This window comes from Lolium rigidum, chromosome 7, assembly GCF_022539505.1.
Source record: "Lolium rigidum isolate FL_2022 chromosome 7, APGP_CSIRO_Lrig_0.1, whole genome shotgun sequence".
Lineage (NCBI taxonomy): Eukaryota > Viridiplantae > Streptophyta > Magnoliopsida > Poales > Poaceae > Lolium > Lolium rigidum.
This window is the reverse complement of record NC_061514.1, coordinates 127,259,264-127,276,681: the sequence shown is the minus strand read 5'-3', so window position 1 is coordinate 127,276,681 and position 17,418 is coordinate 127,259,264. Positions and strand designations below refer to the sequence as shown.

At 45.6% G+C, this 17,418-nt stretch overlaps 2 protein-coding genes across 2 annotated transcripts; one reads left to right on the top strand and one right to left on the bottom strand.

Annotated features, from left to right (window-relative positions):
- Positions 1-977: 977 nt before the first annotated feature.
- On the top strand, positions 978-3,398 carry LOC124671973 (immune-associated nucleotide-binding protein 9-like). Its single transcript, XM_047208283.1, has 5 exons — positions 978-1,236; positions 1,988-2,262; positions 2,413-2,577; positions 2,656-2,763; positions 3,156-3,398. Exons 1-5 carry the CDS (start codon positions 978-980, stop codon positions 3,396-3,398), a joined length of 1,050 nt encoding a protein of 349 aa, XP_047064239.1.
- Positions 3,399-8,741: 5,343 nt separating this feature from the next.
- LOC124678225 (MEIOTIC F-BOX protein MOF-like) lies at positions 8,742-10,776 on the bottom strand. The gene is made up of 4 exons (XM_047214143.1): positions 10,491-10,776; positions 9,504-10,381; positions 9,198-9,353; positions 8,742-9,124 (listed from the first exon to the last, which is right to left on the bottom strand). The coding sequence occupies exons 2-4, from the start codon at positions 10,356-10,358 to the stop codon at positions 8,915-8,917; spliced, it is 1,221 nt and encodes a 406-aa protein (XP_047070099.1). The 5' UTR covers positions 10,359-10,381; positions 10,491-10,776; the 3' UTR covers positions 8,742-8,914.
- Positions 10,777-17,418: the final 6,642 nt, after the last annotated feature.

The window sequence follows — 17,418 nt, the reverse complement described above, 5'->3', positions numbered from 1 at the left end:
GAAAAATTAAATCCAACAAGAACCAAAAACACGTGAATGTGTATTACATGTGAGAAAAATTCATAATTTGTTCTCCAAGTAATGGTTGTCATAGAAATAAAGAAAAGTCTTCATGAATTTGCTCCCTATGAAATGGTATATAAAGTAGACCATAGGAAAAAAAGGTTTCAAATCCTACAAACCCAAATAATATATATAAAAAATCCAACGAAATAAAACACTCTTAAATTCTTATAGAGTTCCTTTTCAAAAATCAAATGAAGCAACACATAGAAATGAAATAAATAAGAATGAAGCAAAGAAAAATCAACAAATAGAAATTCTCGAAACTAAATTCTCGAAGAAGATGAAGCAACAAATAGAAATGAAATAAATAAGAATGAAGCAAAGAAAAATCAAATGAAAAAATGAAAACTGAATTCTTCTGATTCTCAAAGAATGAAGGGCAAGGGAATTTATAACGAGAAATATTAAGTGCCTGGGGCAGACCAAGAGAAAAGCTGAACGCACCCGGCGATATCTCTGGTGCCGTTTGGGTTTTCTTCCGGGGGCAGCGAACAGCTTTCACCTATCCTCCTATTTACGTGCTCCACTCCGTCACCATCTCAGGCGTCGCCACAACTTCCTCTTTGCTCTGGCAGCTCACTGTAGGTCCTCATCATTTGTGAAGGTAAACAATTCTTATGGTGTATAGAGGCAGAGCAATCCTCTTATTATTTCCCTCCGTCTTCCTAGCTACATCTTCCGTGTATTTTTTTATATTTTTTCTGCTTTGTTAAGAGAAGTTGCCTTTTTTTTCTCTCTATTATGCCTATTGTTCTCGGTTAGATTATCGACGCAATCCAGCAGTGTATCGCGATTCTTTTGTATTTTGTCCCGATGCTAAACTAATCTACTTTATTCTGGTGAGACGCTATGGTTGATGATGCGCCGTTTTTCTTGGTAATTGCACAATCTTCCCGCAGTTCGACTTCATCATGGACGGTGACGGCCGAATCCACGACGCCGACGCTGACGCCGACTGGGTGCTGCCCTGTGCTGCTCTCTCCGACGTTACTCTCGCCCTCGTCGGTAAGATCGGTTCCGGGAAGAGCGCCACGGCGAACAGCATACTTGGCAGGGAAGCATTTCCGTCAGAGTTCTCCTACAGCGGCGTGACCGGAACATGCCAGATGAGAAGCGGGACGTTCCATGATGGCTGTGCGGCCCGCACCCTGAATGTCATCGACACTCCGGGTAATCAAGATCGCTCTAAACTTAAATCTGGTGCTAACTGAGCCAGTTGATCTATCTCTGGGTTATAATTTTGCTATCCTTTATGATGCTTAAACGATATGGTATTTTCATTAGGCTACTGTACAAATTTCGTGTAGTTCCATGGGGAAAGTTATAGGAGTTCGCGTTTCAGGTGTTATCACCCTGTATGTCTTGATTTGGTACCCCTGCATTTGTGTTGAGGTGACTATACATTGGTGTAGCTATGGAACCTTTTGAGTTGTCAAGTTGGATGTAATCATTCTGTTACAGTTAAATGAGCAAAAAATAAACAATGGGAGATTTAGTTGTGAGAAATTCCCTGTGACAAAGCCTTAAATGATGCAATGTCCAATCCAATAGCGGAAAATTATCCTCCAACACCCAAAAACATCTATTGTTTTTTAGATTCTTCTACCAATCTATTCATGTATCATGGTAAATATTTTACTGTTGCTCATGACAGGGTATCATTCCACTTGCTTTACAACAAATATACAAAGTAACCCCATTTCATAATTATTCTATTTCTACCATGCCATTACTGTATCATGAAATTTGTTCCATGAAAGGGAAACAAGAAAAATGTACCCTAAACTACTAGTTTTTTTGTGACTATTGTTTGATTCTGCATATTTGAGAAGTCCTCAAGTCCACGTGCAATACTTAATTACCAAAAAACTATAATGTTATTCTCAAAAAAAGAACTATAATGTTCTCCTTTTTCCTATAGGCTTATTTGACATGGACAAGACAGCTGAAAATATCCATAGGGAGATCGTAAAAGGTTTGGACATGGCTAGAGACGGGATCCATGTGATATTGATGGTGTTTTCAGCGACATGTCGGTTTTCTCAGGAAGATGAGAAAACAGTAGAAGCAACTAAGATGTTTCTTGGTGATAAAGTGCTTGACCATATGATTTTAGTTTTCACACATGGAGATCTAGTAGGAGAGGAGACCAGTTGGAACAAGAAATTAACTGATAGTGCCCCAGCATACCTGCAGGTCTATTTCATATCTAACAAACTTTACAATTTTTAGACAAGGATGGTCACAATTTCTTTTTCCCAATTCATTTGATGTGATGGATCCAGTGTTATTACATCTCTTGCAGTATATTTGCATGTTGCTTATATTTGTGTGCTCTACTTTCAGGACATGCTAAACCTATGTAAAAACAGGGTTGTTCTCTTTGACAATAAGACAAGTAATAAAAAGTACCGTTTGGCACAACTGAGAAAATTGCTTGATGCGGTGGACTTTGTTATATCAAGCAATCACGGAAAACCATTTTCCAACTGCACTCACGCTCACTCTCAGGTGCTTTAACTTTTGGTAATGTTGCATTCCATGGATTTTTCAGTTATCACATTGGGATTTTAATTTCTCTTGTCGCAGAAAATGCAAAGCAGGAGAGAGATCAGTGCTGAGGATTATTCAACAGAACAGAGGTTCAAACTGAAGAAAGAGATATACGATGAATGCGTTGCACAGCTCGTAAAGATGGTAATATGTTACTAACATATAAAGTGAATTTACTAACATGTGAATGTGATAATTTTGTTTACGGAACTGTGGCAACATATTTCTTCACATGAAGTTCAAGCTTACTTATATATACAGAAGTCAATATGCAAATAATTTTCTTCCCTTTCATTTAAATCTGCCAAATGGTCCTTTGGTGAAGTATCGCTTATTTTGACTTGGAACCAACTGTTAATATTAACTCGAATGCAAAGGTTATTTCTCTTGATTTACTACAGTTAGTAACATATTGTGAAGAAATTTCGAGGTTCCTAGTTCTCACATAGTTATTTATCTGCTTTGAATAAGCCAATACTTATAATGCATCAGTTACCATTGTTTTTTCAGTTAAACAATCTACTTTGCTTGTATAGGTGGAGGAAAACCCTAGTAGTACAGTCACCAGATTTGAAAAACTGCTCTTGGAGGAGCATAAAGCTAGGCTGGAGTCGGACAATAGGGCAGCAGAAGTTATATTAAAATCAGAAGAGGAGACCCGGAAAGTTAAGGAGATGCTACAGAAGATAAACAAGGAGAGTGAAAATGCTCAAAAGGAAATGGAGAAAGTTAAAAAGAAAGTGAGAACTCTTGAAAAGATTCACGAAAATAAGAAGTGAGCATGGCAATTGCAAAATTATATTAGGATGCAGCTGGTGAACTTTGGGGCTTTGGAGAATGCCCTATGTGCTGCTAACTGAGTACTACTGTATGTCGTTCTTTAGCAGAAATTTACTATATTGAATATTTGATCTTCATATAATTTTTATTGTGCTACCTTATTGTGCCGGAGTTATCATATGTTATTGACGCATCCTACATGCTTTGTATATGGTCTGAAAACTTCACATGAATGCTTCGTTTCAGAATGAGAGAGATGTGAACCTGGCACTTGGTCTTAGCAGCAATCATCTGATCAAAATTATTTCCCTATCTCTTGCTTAATAGTCAGCATTCCATTGCTTGAATTCGCTCCTGATTTGTTCCCTTCGCTTAATCCTAGCAAACGCGAATAAAGTTTCCTGAAAACTATATTCATTGTAAGAATAGGATTCTGTACATTACTTCTGATAAAAAAGCTTCTTAACTAGTATTCATTTACGTTTTCCTCATCACTATTTTTCTCATTTACATATATATTTATATATATATATATATACCGAAAATTGTCTACTGCAAAGCAGGGTAGCTACGCACCTCTCCTTAAATCAACATGTGTCTAACACCGTTTGGTACCACTAACGTCAAGTTGGAGAGTAGGCCTGTGGTTGCATGATGAGTGCTCTGACACGATTCCATCTCTGGTATCACTTTTTCATGTTCTAGGGTTCTTAGATTAGGATAATCACGTTGATATGTACAAATACCTGAGCAGGACATTGTCAGAGTCATCAATACCCAACTGTGCCAGCTTGAACAGAACAGATAGGCACACCTTATAATTATCGAGAAATGAGTTGGTAGTGGATGACTGTTCTGTCATCAAAATAAAAAAAATTGTAGTGTAACAGAAAATGGCATAGGCACAATACATTTTAAGATGCATATGTAGTAAAAAAGATTACAACCATGGGTTGAGACTAGTTTCATCAAGTTTTATTGTTCGTAACAGTTGTTAATAACTAAACTGAGTTGTCTGGTGTAGGTTATTCCAAACAACATTCAAAAGATCAAAGAGTCTTTGAATGCCACTAAACTTCAAGTTTGGACACTCAAATGTTAATAACTAGATGACACCCCGCGTTGCATCGGGTATTTGTACACGATTGCATGCAGACAAAATCGTTGTGCGTTGTGTGGAGGAGGATGCTGCCCACATCTTTTTCTCTTGCTCGCCGGCTAAGTTTGCCTGGAGCGTCGCGCGTCAACTGCTAGGGTGCAGCTGGTGCCCGGCAACCTTTGCCCAATTCTTTGCGATTGTGTCTAGCTTTTCGTGTAGATTTAGACGCATCGTCTGGATACTTTTTATTGCGCAATCATGGGCCCTTTGGCTGTTTCGTAACAAGTTGACTAGTGAGTCAAAGGTCACGCTACATCCGGCTAATGTTATTTTCAAAACCATGCTTTTCCTGCAGCTCTGGCTTCCGCTCGCAAGACCGCTGGACCACGTCTGGATAAGAAGAGTGATTCACGAGCTCAACCTTTTTCACGCCGCAAGCACGGGGCCTGATGGATAGTCTCTCCTGGACGCATCGATGGAGCCCCGTTTCGGCTAGTTGTTCTCTGCTTTCGTCGTTGGGGAGGCTGACCCCTTAGCTATCTTTCCTTTAGCGATGTTGTATGCCATAGCACTTGTGTACTCGTTGTAAAAACCTGAGGGCTATATTGATTTAAAATCGGGCAGCCTCTGCGTTTTATCTAAAAAAAACATTTCAAGTGAAAACTATTCTGTGCCCTCGATCGATCCTGATGTTTTCCTTTCGGTAGAACCTTCGGGAACCTTCAGGCAGTAAACATGATTCATGTAAATCAGCACACAAAAATAAAGCTAGAATATGAAGCACAAACACTGTTGTCTATATTTGGATGATTTGGAAGGAATAGAAGATCTACAACCAGAAACGAAAAATTCCACATGTCCAACCTCTTGCGCGAAACAATATGAAACTGGGGTGTATGAATTTTGGTGGTCTATCCAAATAACAATCCACATAAAAAAATCCTATATATTAAAATGTTCCGAACTTCAAGGTAAATACATCAATCTGAAGAGTATCTAATATTGTGCAACACGAAATTCTATACCAGACATTAGGCAACCCTCATAAGCTACTTTCATTTTGGATGGGTCAATGCTACAAGGATGTTGTTCACCCTGAACAATAAAGCTGCTTCTAATCATTTCTCAGAAGAACATAGCTTCCCTCTCAGGTAAGACGTACGGTTTTAGTACTATGGTTTTTAAATCAGTAACATACAGTTTGATCAACTATCGATGTGTAGTACATTTGCGCAATAAAATACAACTGAAATAGGCACACCAAAACTAGTCGAGAATAGATGCATGATCATCAGTTGGTTCATGCTATCAAAAGCAAAATATATATAAGTACACACAATATGACTCAGAGGGGATGCAACTTTTCAGTTGGAACTAAAAGTAAGAGACAATGAAGGGGGCTGTCTGTTCAAAAAAATAGAGGGGGGGGGGGGGGGGGGCTAAATTCTTCACGCCATCTTAATCATAGAATTATTCGTATGTACGTTCGTCCAACCACCAAGCAAAAGGTCAAACAATTTGTTTACATTGTCATCTTGTTGATGGCTTCGAGATCTTATGGGTTTCAACTCTAGCCTACCCCAACTTGTTTGGGACTAAAAGGCTTGGTGGTTGTTGATATTTCATTTCATTCCACTTAAAGTCCAGACACTTGAATGTAACTATGTCCTTATATTTTAGAGGCGTTGTATTCGGGCCATCCCCTGTCTTCCTTTCGACAAAACCTTCTCGAAGCTATAGGGCAAACATGTTTGATGTAAATTACAATGCACCAAAGCTAGATTATGGAACACAGTGGAGATATCACTACAAAGATAGGCAATACCTGGCAACATTGCAGAGGAAGCTTCTCTAACCTAGGGGCCATGTGCAGAAAAAATCCTAGTATCTGAAAGTTGTCAGTCAGATCACATTCGTCGAACAGCAAAGTTCTAAGATTATGAAACACTGGAAATTTGATGTCCAATGTTTCCTTGTGAAGTGCTCCCTGAAATAGAGAATCAAAACATCAAAAAAATTAGGTTGCGCCATGGCAGTAACAGCTAATAACAGGAAGAAGAGACATACCAGTGTTTGAGAACCGGACAGTGTTAAATATCTGACGTTGATTAAGCTGCAAAGAAGGCTGTTATGCCAAGTCTCGAAGATATGTTTGATATGGCGGAATGTGTGTATAGAAATGGTGGCTTTGACACGGGGCGACATCTCCTTCAGTTCAACACTGAGCCAGTTGCAAGCAGCGTCACCGATCACCAGCTCCAAATAAGCGAGAACTGGAGCCGTGATAGTCAGCTCGTCACTAGAGAGCTCAGTATAACATTCCCAAACTATCAAGTTCTTGAGCATGCAAGATTTGATTTCAGTGTCAACCAGGTAAGATTTCTCTATCAATAAATCCTCGAGGACCAGGAAGCTAGAAGCTAGCAGGCTGTGAACATACTGTCCAAAGTAGTCCTAACAAGATGCAACCTTTTGAGGCGAGAGGAACCGGAACTCAGACGGGGTAACCTGTAGTGGTGACTCCAGAAGCAGATCTCCACCACTGAGGGGCAGCCCTTGAGCCACGGTGTTTCCATCTGTCGATGAGTTTTAAGTAAAATCCATATAGATAATTCATGACAAACACAAACATTTAAACTGACGCCATGTAGGTAACAGGAAAAGGAGACATACCAATGTTTTAGAATCAGATAGTGTAATCTCTCACGTTAATTAGGCTGCGATGAAGGTCCTATGACCATTTCTCGTTGTGCTTTTTTTCTTCTTTGGGTCCCAGGACTGTTTACAAATGGTTTTAAAGAGAAGGCCGTAGCCCTGCCTTAAATTAATAAGGCCGTTGCCGGCAAGTTGTTACATGGTGCTGAAGAACAGCTAACAGGAGACGAAAAACAACAAGCATATAAGAAAGAAAAAGAAACACAGCTTGAGCTTCGTGTCCGTTGTCCAGCCTTGCGATCCGACTGAAGAGGCACCGAAGCTGGTGAAGAGGACCGCCATTGAGAGCTCACGCCCTAGTCAACCTCCCGAGGCCACGCACAAACCCAAGCACCATCCGTTTCTACCTCCGCAGAAAGCTCCCTGCTTTCTCGCCCCGGATCGAGGGGCGCCGGACCTGTGAGAGGTAGACTGCTCTCCCTGAGCACGCATGGATATCGGAGGTCACTGCCGGGGAGAAGGACTTCAAGCACTCGCCTCGCCGCACCGCCACCCACGAACATCACCGCCACCCGCAGCCCGCACCACAACACACTAGACCAAGCTGCCAGGAGCAGGCACAGACATTGCCTACCAACCGCCGCCGAGCTCGTCCACCCGTATCCGCTATCTCCGACCAGCGCCTCCAACGAGGGAACGACGCCAGAGCGCCGCCGCCGTCCAAACCGAAGTTTTGGGCTTTCGCCCGAGATAAGCAGAGCAGGGGAGGGAGGGGATACAACCTCGATGTCGCCTTCAAGAAGGAGCACGGCGCCGTCGCCAGCGTCGTCGACCTCGTGGCCGCCGCCATCAGCCAAGGGTTTCCCCCGGTTGAGAGCCCACCGCCGACCAACCTCACCACACCGCCGGAGGGAGTCCGAGGCCAGGGAGATGGCCAGGGAGAACTGTTTACAAATGGTTGCTTTGACATAGACGAACATCTGATTTATTTTAATTTTTACCAGCTCTGTCAGTGGATCAGTTCAGTACATACATTCACAATCGTCAATTGCCAGCTTCTTCAGTGCACGAGATGTGATTTCTGTATCCAAAAAGCGACAAGGTTCAAGCGGCAGGTCTTCTATCCTTCTAGGAATGTGAAGCTAGAAGTAAGCTCGTGCGTGAAAACGCCGTCCAAACTAGTGTAAACGAGATGCAACAATTTGAGATGAGAAAAACTGAATTTCAGACGTGGTAAACCATCAGTAAGACCACGATTCTCGAAACGAATCTCGGCAACTACCAGGCAATCCTTGATGCCACAGGCCCACGATATATCGGTTGTCATCGAGGTCAATCTGAAACCTACTGAACGATGGTGCACGGTGGAACATCACATTAGACAGCATTTTCCTTTCTGCTTGCTTTGCTGCTGCAAGCGAAAAAGGTGTTTACTGGTCATATTTTTGCGGTCAAACAGTATATGTGATTCCATACTGTCGTACTAGTACGAAATATTCATCATCCAATGGCACACCCATTGCAGTGTCAGCTATCAAAATCAGATGTGTGGTGGACTCACTGACTGCGCGCAGTCAAACACAACACAAAGAGGCACACCATTAAAATATCTAGAAATTAGTTGACAGTGCATGCTTGTTCATTTGGTCCTGCCATCAAATGGCAAATATATAGAAGTAGAACACAAATTTTCAGAGGCATGCTACATTCAGGAGGACCAGAAACTAAGATGCATTGCAAAAGGGGCTGGGAGTAATTTCTTCAAGCCTTCTTAATCACAATGGTAGTCTTCTGGAGGTTCCTCCAAACGCCAAGCAAAAGGTCAAATACTTTCTGAACATCACCGTCCTCCTTGTATTTGATTTCAGTCCACTTCAGGCTTGGGCACTGGAAAGTTGGTGTGGCCTGATATTCTTGAGACGTTGACTTTGGATTTCCACCAGTTTTGATTTTCACCTCACCTTCTGGAAGCTTTAGGAGTAACAAGGATTCAGGCAATTTGTAAATTGGTGAAGCTAGAGTAAGGAAGGAAAACGAAATGTACCATGCAGCATTGCAGAGTAAGCTTCTCTAAAGCAGGTGCATTGCTTAGAAAGCATCCCAGAAACTCAAAGTTGTCACTTAGATCACATCCGTGGAGCATCAAGGTTCTAACATTATGAAACACCGGGAAAGTATACGACCCCACATGAAGATTGGCCTGAATAGAGGAATCATAGCATCATGCGTTTCAAATGATGAATATAAGTCTACTGAAATCATATAGTAGAAGATTGGTTTCATAAGCCACATAACCATTGGACGTGGAAACTCCTTTATCAGAAAAAAAAAACAAGCAAAAGAGGCATACCAGTGTGTCAAAACCAGTCAGTTCTAGATACTTCACGTTAATCAGGCTGAAAAGAAGCTTGCATGGCACTTTCGGTATGTTGGAGTACGAATTTCTTAAGCAAATGATGGCTTTGATGAGGAATGGCATGTCGCTTACTACAACACCACCAGCCCAGTTACGATCACTACCATTACCATCGATGACCAGCTGTAAATAAGCAAGAGATGGCGCTTTGATAATCAGTGTGTTATGAAGGTCATGTCTACAGTGCTGAATTGTCAAGTTCTTGAGTGTGCAAGAAACAATTTCTGCAATATTGTGAAACCTGCAAAACTTGAGCTCCAAATCATCCAGGACAGGGCAGCCAGAACGAAGCTGCTGTGTGAAAGTTCCGTCCAAAGTAACTGCTGTAAGATGTAACCTCTTGAGGCGCGAAGAACTGGAACCCAAATGCGGCAATTTATGGTAAAATGAACGTATCTCCACCACTTTGGGGCAGCGTTTGATTCCACGGCGTAACCACCGGTCGACAAGTTCACGGTTGCTCAACTGAACAAGAACAACGTTAAACCGGAACACATCCAGTGTTGGTGCACTGTGAAATAACAGCAGGGTGCTGACGAAATCCTCAAACCTAGCACGACAGTTGTCCTCATCTTCTGTATCCCAACCCTCTGTCTCTGGAAGGAACTCCTGCTCGTCGATGTTGATGCAAGGCATGGAGCACCAGAGGCCCTCCCACCTCCGCGACAGCAAGCCCATCTGCACGGCCTCCCGGGCCGTGAGGAAAGACATGATAGTGTGAAGGAGGCCATCAGGGAGATCACTTAGCCTGTCGTCGGCGCCAACAGGACGTTTGCCAGAGGGTTCCATCGTCCGGGTTGGAGCTATCACCTCTGCATCAGGCACATCCCAGCATCAGTGCATCACAAGCGTATATCATTTATTCTTTAAAAACGTAGTAATCTGAATCTGCAATGGGGGGAAATGGGGGGATCATCGAACCTTACTACGGCACGTCTTCTTGACCAGCTCCGGAGAAGAGGGCGGAGATCCCTCCTTGCGTGCGTGGAGCTGCCGTCGACGAGCGGAAGATACCCGAGGAATCCGAAGTGGGGGGGCCGCGCCGCCGCCGCCGAGACAAACCCTAGAAATTGATGGTAACGGGCGGACGGGGGCAGACTGGCTGGCGGGTGGTGGCGGCCAGGAAGGACTATGGAAGGCGGGGGGTGCGATTTCGGGTGCGCCGGTGAGGCGGTGATGGCGAATGTAGCTCGTCGGTACTCCGGACTCCGGACTCCGGACTCCTCAAACTTTTCATGTCTCAGTCCAGAGCGCATTTAACGTAGCTCTCGATCGATTCCAGCTTCAGTTTTCTCCTATGTTTTCTTTCGTTTTCTGTGGCCCGTTGTTTGTACACCTTTTTAAAGTCTTACCATATCTTTATAAAAGGTACAAGTTTGAGTACAAAATCATGCTACCACAAGTAGCATAAACATCACATCGGCTAGTCTGAAGACAACCACCACCGATAAAACAACAACAACACGAAAGAACTTACCCTAAGCTAAACAATAAAGCTGCGTCTCGACAATGCTAGACACCTCCGAAGAACAACAATTTCAAAAGGGCTCTCCTCGCCAACGCACCAAAAAAGGGGAAGATGGCGGAACTCGGATGGCCCCGAGAAGACATCGTCTTGGGGATGCCAGCAATATCGTTCATTGTGCCCTTGCAGCCAGCCTCAGACAGCGGCGAACACCGGAGGAATGCACCAGGACCTCCAACCCGTGTCTCCAAACGCAAAGCTCCCAACAGAGGAACGACGTCGAGGATGCCGCCATCGCGCCGATCCAAAGGATCTAGGCTTTCGCCCGGAGATAGCTACCAAACTAGGCGAGAACACGAGAGACACCGACATGCCTCGGTGACGCCTCCAGAGACGGGCACGACATCTGCGGGCGCTGTCGCCGCCGGCCCAACGAGTCGGGTAGGACTTTCGTTTGTATCGTCGCACGACTCCGAGCCTCCGAGGTTTGGGGCAACCCTGTCCATGGAGAGACACACCGCCACCACCGCAGCTCCTCAACATCATGGTCGCAAAAAGTCGTGGTCTCCAGCACGACGGCCCAAGCCACCAGCTTCTGTCTTGACGAAAACAGCGCAGCAACTCCCCACCACCTCCGGCGAAGGCCAGGCTGTCTCCAGCACACCCGCTCCAGGCACAACCAGCAGATGACCAGGCCCAGAAAAACCAGATCTGGCCCGAGAAAGCGCAGATCGAGCCCGCCCCAACCACCAACTCCCACGCCGGCGCCACCGGGAGGCATCGCAACACGTCCCCAACATAGGGGCGGACGACCGATGCACCGGGGCACTTCGCCCTGGCAAGTAATCCTCCACGCCGCCACCCCCAAGATGGGTCTTGCGCCTCCGCATCCCAGCTGCCCCACCGCGCCACGCCGCAACCACCGGGGAGCCTCGCTGCTCGAGCCCAGCACAGGAACGGCGGCCGATGCGCCAGGGCACTTCGCCCTTGTAGGATAACGTTGCATAGAAAACAAAAATTTTCCTACCGCGAACACGCAATCCAAGCCAAGATGCAATCTAGAAGACGGTAGCAACGAGGGGGTATCGAGTCTCACCCTTGAAGAGATTCCAAAGCCTACAAGATGAGGCTCTTGTTGCTGCGGTAGACGTTCACTTGCCGCTTGCAAAAACGCGTAGAAGATCTTGATCACGATCGGTTCGGCGCCACGAACGGGCGGCACCTCCGTACTCGGTCACACGTTCGGTTGTTGATGAAGACGACGTCCACCTCCCCGTTCCGGCGGGCAGCGGAAGTAGTAGCTCCTCTTGAATCCGCTATTTTCGTGCCCTCCGGTCCTTAGTTGTACTCGCTTTCCCTGCCCTTAGTTTTTCCTCGTTTTCCCCAAGCCCTTGTTTGAAACCCGCGTGGCGTCTCGTACGGCAGGATTCCCGCTAGTTGACCGTTCGTCACGTGTAGGGCCGCGTCCCTAGGCCGAGTCGCGGGGCCCGCGTCGCGTGGGGCTGGTAGCGGGCCCGCGGGGGACAGGACGAGAAGCGTTTGGTTGCACGTGAGGCGAGGAGCCGGGTTCGTCTCTCTCGGCCCCAAATTGGCATCCCTATTGCCGCACCTTTTCCCCTCTTTCTCTCTCGTCCTTTTCACCAAATTAGTATAAAATCTTGCAGGCTTGCATTTCGACTTTCTTCAATTATTTGTGCCTTTTGGCCCTCGTTGCTTGCCCAATATGGCAGCAAATCTAGTACCGTTCATATGTGCGTTAAATCTAGAAGCAAATCTCCAGATAATGTACGATAAATTCACAAATATAGTAAATCAAGAAAACTAAGTACGGCCAACAAAATATGACTAGGGATAGATAATCCCTAGATAATATGGATAGATAATAGGCTGCATACACAAGAGTCAACATAGCAATGATGTCTTTTCACAAAGACCATCATACTAACATAACAACAAGCGCATCCCTAGCTAACAACAAAGGGATCCCAACAACAAACTAGGAGGCAGCAGTTGTGCCAGCTAGCCACACACGTCCAGACTCCGCCACCCCATCCGGCTCTCCCTCCACTTGTTGCTCTTGCTCCCCTTGGGAGCCTTGGGCTTGAGCGGAGGCGCCCGCCGGAGACCCCCCCACCCGCTGCAAGCTGCGAGGCAGCGCCGAGCGCCCGTGCTTGGGCGCGAAGGAGTGGACGCTCACCGTCGTGCCGACCTTGTAAGGTGTTGCTGATGTTCTGCGCATGCGTGACGAGGCACGGAAGTCCGTGGCGCCGAGTCTCCCGGTGCGTATTGCTGGGCACCCGTACACCTCCTTGGCGAAGTAGGAGATGTACTCGCCGACCTGCGCCCCTCCGCGCGCACTCGGCGAGTCTTGGACGTCCCCTCCTCGCTCTTCGTCGCTGCCGACGTCGCTGCCGTGACATCCGATCCATATCGGTACCGGTAAACTAGTGGAATGAGTTGCAACGACGACTAACGCACATGATAAACAAAGCTACAAAGCAGAGAGTCAGCCCCGCTTAGTGGCTGGACAAGATCATATATCTACGTATAGGGAAGGGCCAAAGTTTCGAGCAAAAGCATCATGCACAACAGATTAGATACAGCGCAATGTGTTTCCGCTGAACCCTCCTCGTAAAAATCTGAGTCTCCAACACATTCAGCCATATGGCAAATAGTAGATTGTATCCATAGATCTGAACTAGATCCGAACCGGGAACATCAATATCTGAGATCATTTGCAGTAAAAAATGAAACGGTCGATATCTTTTGATTATGCATAAAACAACTCGAATGAGATCCCACGATTACTTGCATAAATCAAATCGATCGAGATCCATATATTACTTGCATAAATTAACCCAACAACAAACTAACCCCAAATCAAGAAGTGATCAAAACAAAATGGAATAAAATCGCGCGTATAATAGCCCAATACTGATCCATCTACAGATCCATCTACACCAAAGAAAAATAGGGTTCAAAAAGGAATGGGGAACAAAAAAGGAAGCAAAACCGTAGTTACCTCGCTCCATGGGTCCTCCAGGGAGGTGTCGTAGGGCTTCGGCGGCCGGACGCACGGGTCACGGGTCGCAGGGGTCCCATCTCCGCCGGGATCTGGACTCGCGGCCACCTGCGCGCAGGCCAAAACTCCGATGCAACCGTGGCCGGGCGGCGTTGCGGCACGCCGTCCGTCGACGGGGATCTGGGCCGAAGATGGAGGCGGCTCGCGTCGTTCGAGCCAATCCTCGACGACGTCGGGATTGGCATTCTCCATGTCCATCTCTCCGCGGAGGAAGAGGAACAGCAAGAGGCAGAGGGGAGGGGGTTCTGGCTTGGGAGCAACATGATGGGACGCTGGGAGAGAGATGGCGACGCGAGAGCGAGTGAGCGACGAGAGACAAGAGATGTGGAGGAGGCGTCTATAAAGGCGCAGGGTAAAGAGTTAAACGCCACACCGCGTCCGCCACGCGCGTAGCACAGGTGTCACTGATCCGCACGTCTTCCGACTTCAGCAACGCGACACGTGCTGTCCATCGACAGCATCGCCTCCCGCTCCACCGCGACCACAGCGTCTACGCGCAGTCAACATCATCGCACGTGTCCCCTGAGTCTAACCCCGGAAAATTTAGATACTCTCGCATGCATCCCTTCGAGTCTTATACTAGCATTTTTGTGTGCTCAATTTTCCCTCTCGAGAGCTAATACCAGCAAGAGCAATATACTCCGCTACTACCTCTCAAGTGGGCCGGAATGCGGCGGAGAGTCAACAAAATGGGATTTTCAACTAGCTAAATGATGTCATTGAATGCGCAAAAAAAATCCTAAAAAGAGTGGCACTTCATCTCAGCTGGATGTCTTTACCAGGCAAATTGACACTTCAAACTCATAGATGACAACTCATAGATAAACCAAGCTTCCGCAACACAAATTGCCTACTTCTCATCCTCACCTAGTAGCTATGAAAGGCATGGTTTTCCACATAATAAGCCCTTCCCAAAACAAACACTTCCCCCAAATCATACTCCTTGTCTAAATCGAGGCCAAAGCAATTCTCACACTCGAGCCAGTATATTGGTATTGCAAATCAGTTTCCGGAGGTAGAGCCAAGATGGGTTTCATTGTACAAAACACGCAACATTCCATTCTTTTAAATCTCACATTTGAATCCCTTTGTGTCCATTTACTACTCAGGTGCCTCTTGGCTCTCTTGCTTAGGATGCACCGCCTCGTCCTCCCCTCCCCTTCGCGTCAAAATTCCTCGCAGAGACGTGCATCATCGCTTCTCCGATTGGTCTAGCCCATGTCACGCTGATCGTGCCCACCGACCGTTGATCGATGATATAGGAACGGCAGCGATAACCCCCCCTTCTCGCTATGCTAATTAGCTTTGCTCGGGCAAGGGCGTGTGTGTTTTCTCGTATTATTTTTCACGCGCTAAAATTATAAACTGTTTTAGGCGCTATTTTTCACGCAAAATGATAAACCATCACCGATGTGCTGTTACGCATATGCTTTTCACGCGAAAATGATAAACCATCACCGATTTGTTGTTGCCATTACTAATTTAGCAAAATTGATAAACCATCAACAATTTGTTGTAGCCATTACTTTTCACGCAAAAACAAGATAAAACCATCACCGCATTTGTTGTTGCCATTCACTTTTCACGCAGCGAAAATGATAGACCATCAACATATGTTGTAGCCATTACATTTTCACGCAAAAAATGATAAACCATCAACAATTTGTTGTTGCCATTACTTTTCACGTAAAATATGATAAACCATCAACAATTTGTATGTATGCCATTGCTATTTCACGCAAAAAATGATAAACCATCAACAATTTGTTGTAGCCATTACTTTTCACGCAAAAAATGATAAACCATCAACAATTTGTTGTAGCCATTACTTTTCACGCAAAAGAATGATAAACCATCAACAATTTGTTGTGTAGCCATTACTTTTCACGCAGAAAACCTAATTTGTTACAAAAGCTGGTTTCTGCAAGTGAGACTTCCAATCTAAGTTTGGCATACATGATGGCTACTACCTATAACAACAAGGAATATCTAAAAGGAAAGTTTCGTAAAATTTAGGGTGAAAATGATGCCATACATGATGCTGCTGAGGTTTTGACCTCGAAAATCAATTGGGTATTGTAAAGGGAAATAAAAAGTTCGAAAAATGTAAAAACGAAACAATCTATCTATCTATGCATAGAAGATCATCGCATGAAATTTGAGGTTATTTAGAGGCGGCAGAAAATCACCTTGTTAGGAAAAGTCGAGCTCAATGAGACGCAACGGCATGCGCTTAAGCAAAGTGATTTTTTCGAACATCTCCAAATGACCCTGCAAATTTTCCATACATTATGCCATACGTGCAACAACAAGGAACCCTATCTAAAAAGTGTCAAAAAGTTTGCCCAACCGTGAGCAGCTTTCTCCTATCAAAAAGTTAACCTCACCATGGCGCTGGTATAACCTTGGGATAGTTACAAACTTTCGTTACCTAACCTCTTCAACATGAAACTTGTTTCAAATCTCATTTTGGCCCACAAGAAACAAATCCCAACTTGATTCGAGCACCACGTGCCCTCCAAACGATGCCGATGCCGATATCGGCATGGTCGAACGGCTATGCTCGCCGCCACATCGCTAGGTCAACCGCTTTCGGATGCACCCTCAATCCCGTCCCCTCATCCGATCACCGACACACCGCAGATACCGCCGAGGCCAATGCCGAACGTACATGCCGATGCCAATGCCGACTGCGGCGGCACGCCCCCACGCCGACCCGCTATGCCGGACGCCACATGCATCGCCGCGAGGTCTTTCCCTTCGCCACCACACTCTCCTAGCACCCACCTATACACGCCAGGTAAAGGGAGAGACACTAGTTTTCTCTACATTGCTCGCGTTTCTCGTGTTCCGACACTCTGCCGCTCAACAAGTTTTGAGGTGGTCGTCGATCACGTCGTCGACCATTTCTTCTCTTCTCTGCATGGTTAAACGCGTCTAGTTCATATCTATCTAATGCGTCCGGTCTCGCCTCATGCAAGTTCTTTTTTCTTTCGACGGACGCGATCTCATCTCTGAGACCCCCGCGCATGCCACCTCCGTGCCATCGCCGTAGAGCTCCGTTTAAAAATCTAATCCTACCCGTGTATTGCCCCTTTGTATCGTCATGGCCCCACTTGTCATTTGATATACCGAAGCCCCACTCTGCTCGCGTTTTGGTCGTGGATACGTGCCATGCTTACGGTCAAACAAAGATGGATGGTTTGACGTCTCGTGTGCCTTACGTGGCCCCACTAGTCGAAGACAACGGTCAACCGTCGGCACCGGCCGTTACATCACGTGTGATGGTTTCGTACAAACGC

What these genes read in the sequence shown, in the direction of transcription:
- LOC124671973 (XM_047208283.1), top strand. Translation starts at nt 978, where the DNA reads ATGGACGGTGACGGCCGAATCCACGACGCCGACGCTGACGCCGACTGG. An exon ending in GTGCCCCAGCATACCTGCAG is followed by an intron (nt 2,263 to 2,412) that starts GTCTATTTCATA and finishes CTCTACTTTCAG; the next exon opens with GACATGCTAAACCTATGTAA. An exon ending in TTGCACAGCTCGTAAAGATG is followed by an intron (nt 2,764 to 3,155) that starts GTAATATGTTAC and finishes TTGCTTGTATAG; the next exon opens with GTGGAGGAAAACCCTAGTAG.
- LOC124678225 (XM_047214143.1), bottom strand. Translation starts at nt 10,358, where the DNA reads ATGGAACCCTCTGGCAAACGTCCTGTTGGCGCCGACGACAGGCTAAGT. An exon ending in TGACTGGTTTTGACACACTG is followed by an intron (nt 9,354 to 9,503) that starts GTATGCCTCTTT and finishes TCCTCTATTCAG; the next exon opens with GCCAATCTTCATGTGGGGTC. An exon ending in TTACTCTGCAATGCTGCATG is followed by an intron (nt 9,125 to 9,197) that starts GTACATTTCGTT and finishes TTACTCCTAAAG; the next exon opens with CTTCCAGAAGGTGAGGTGAA.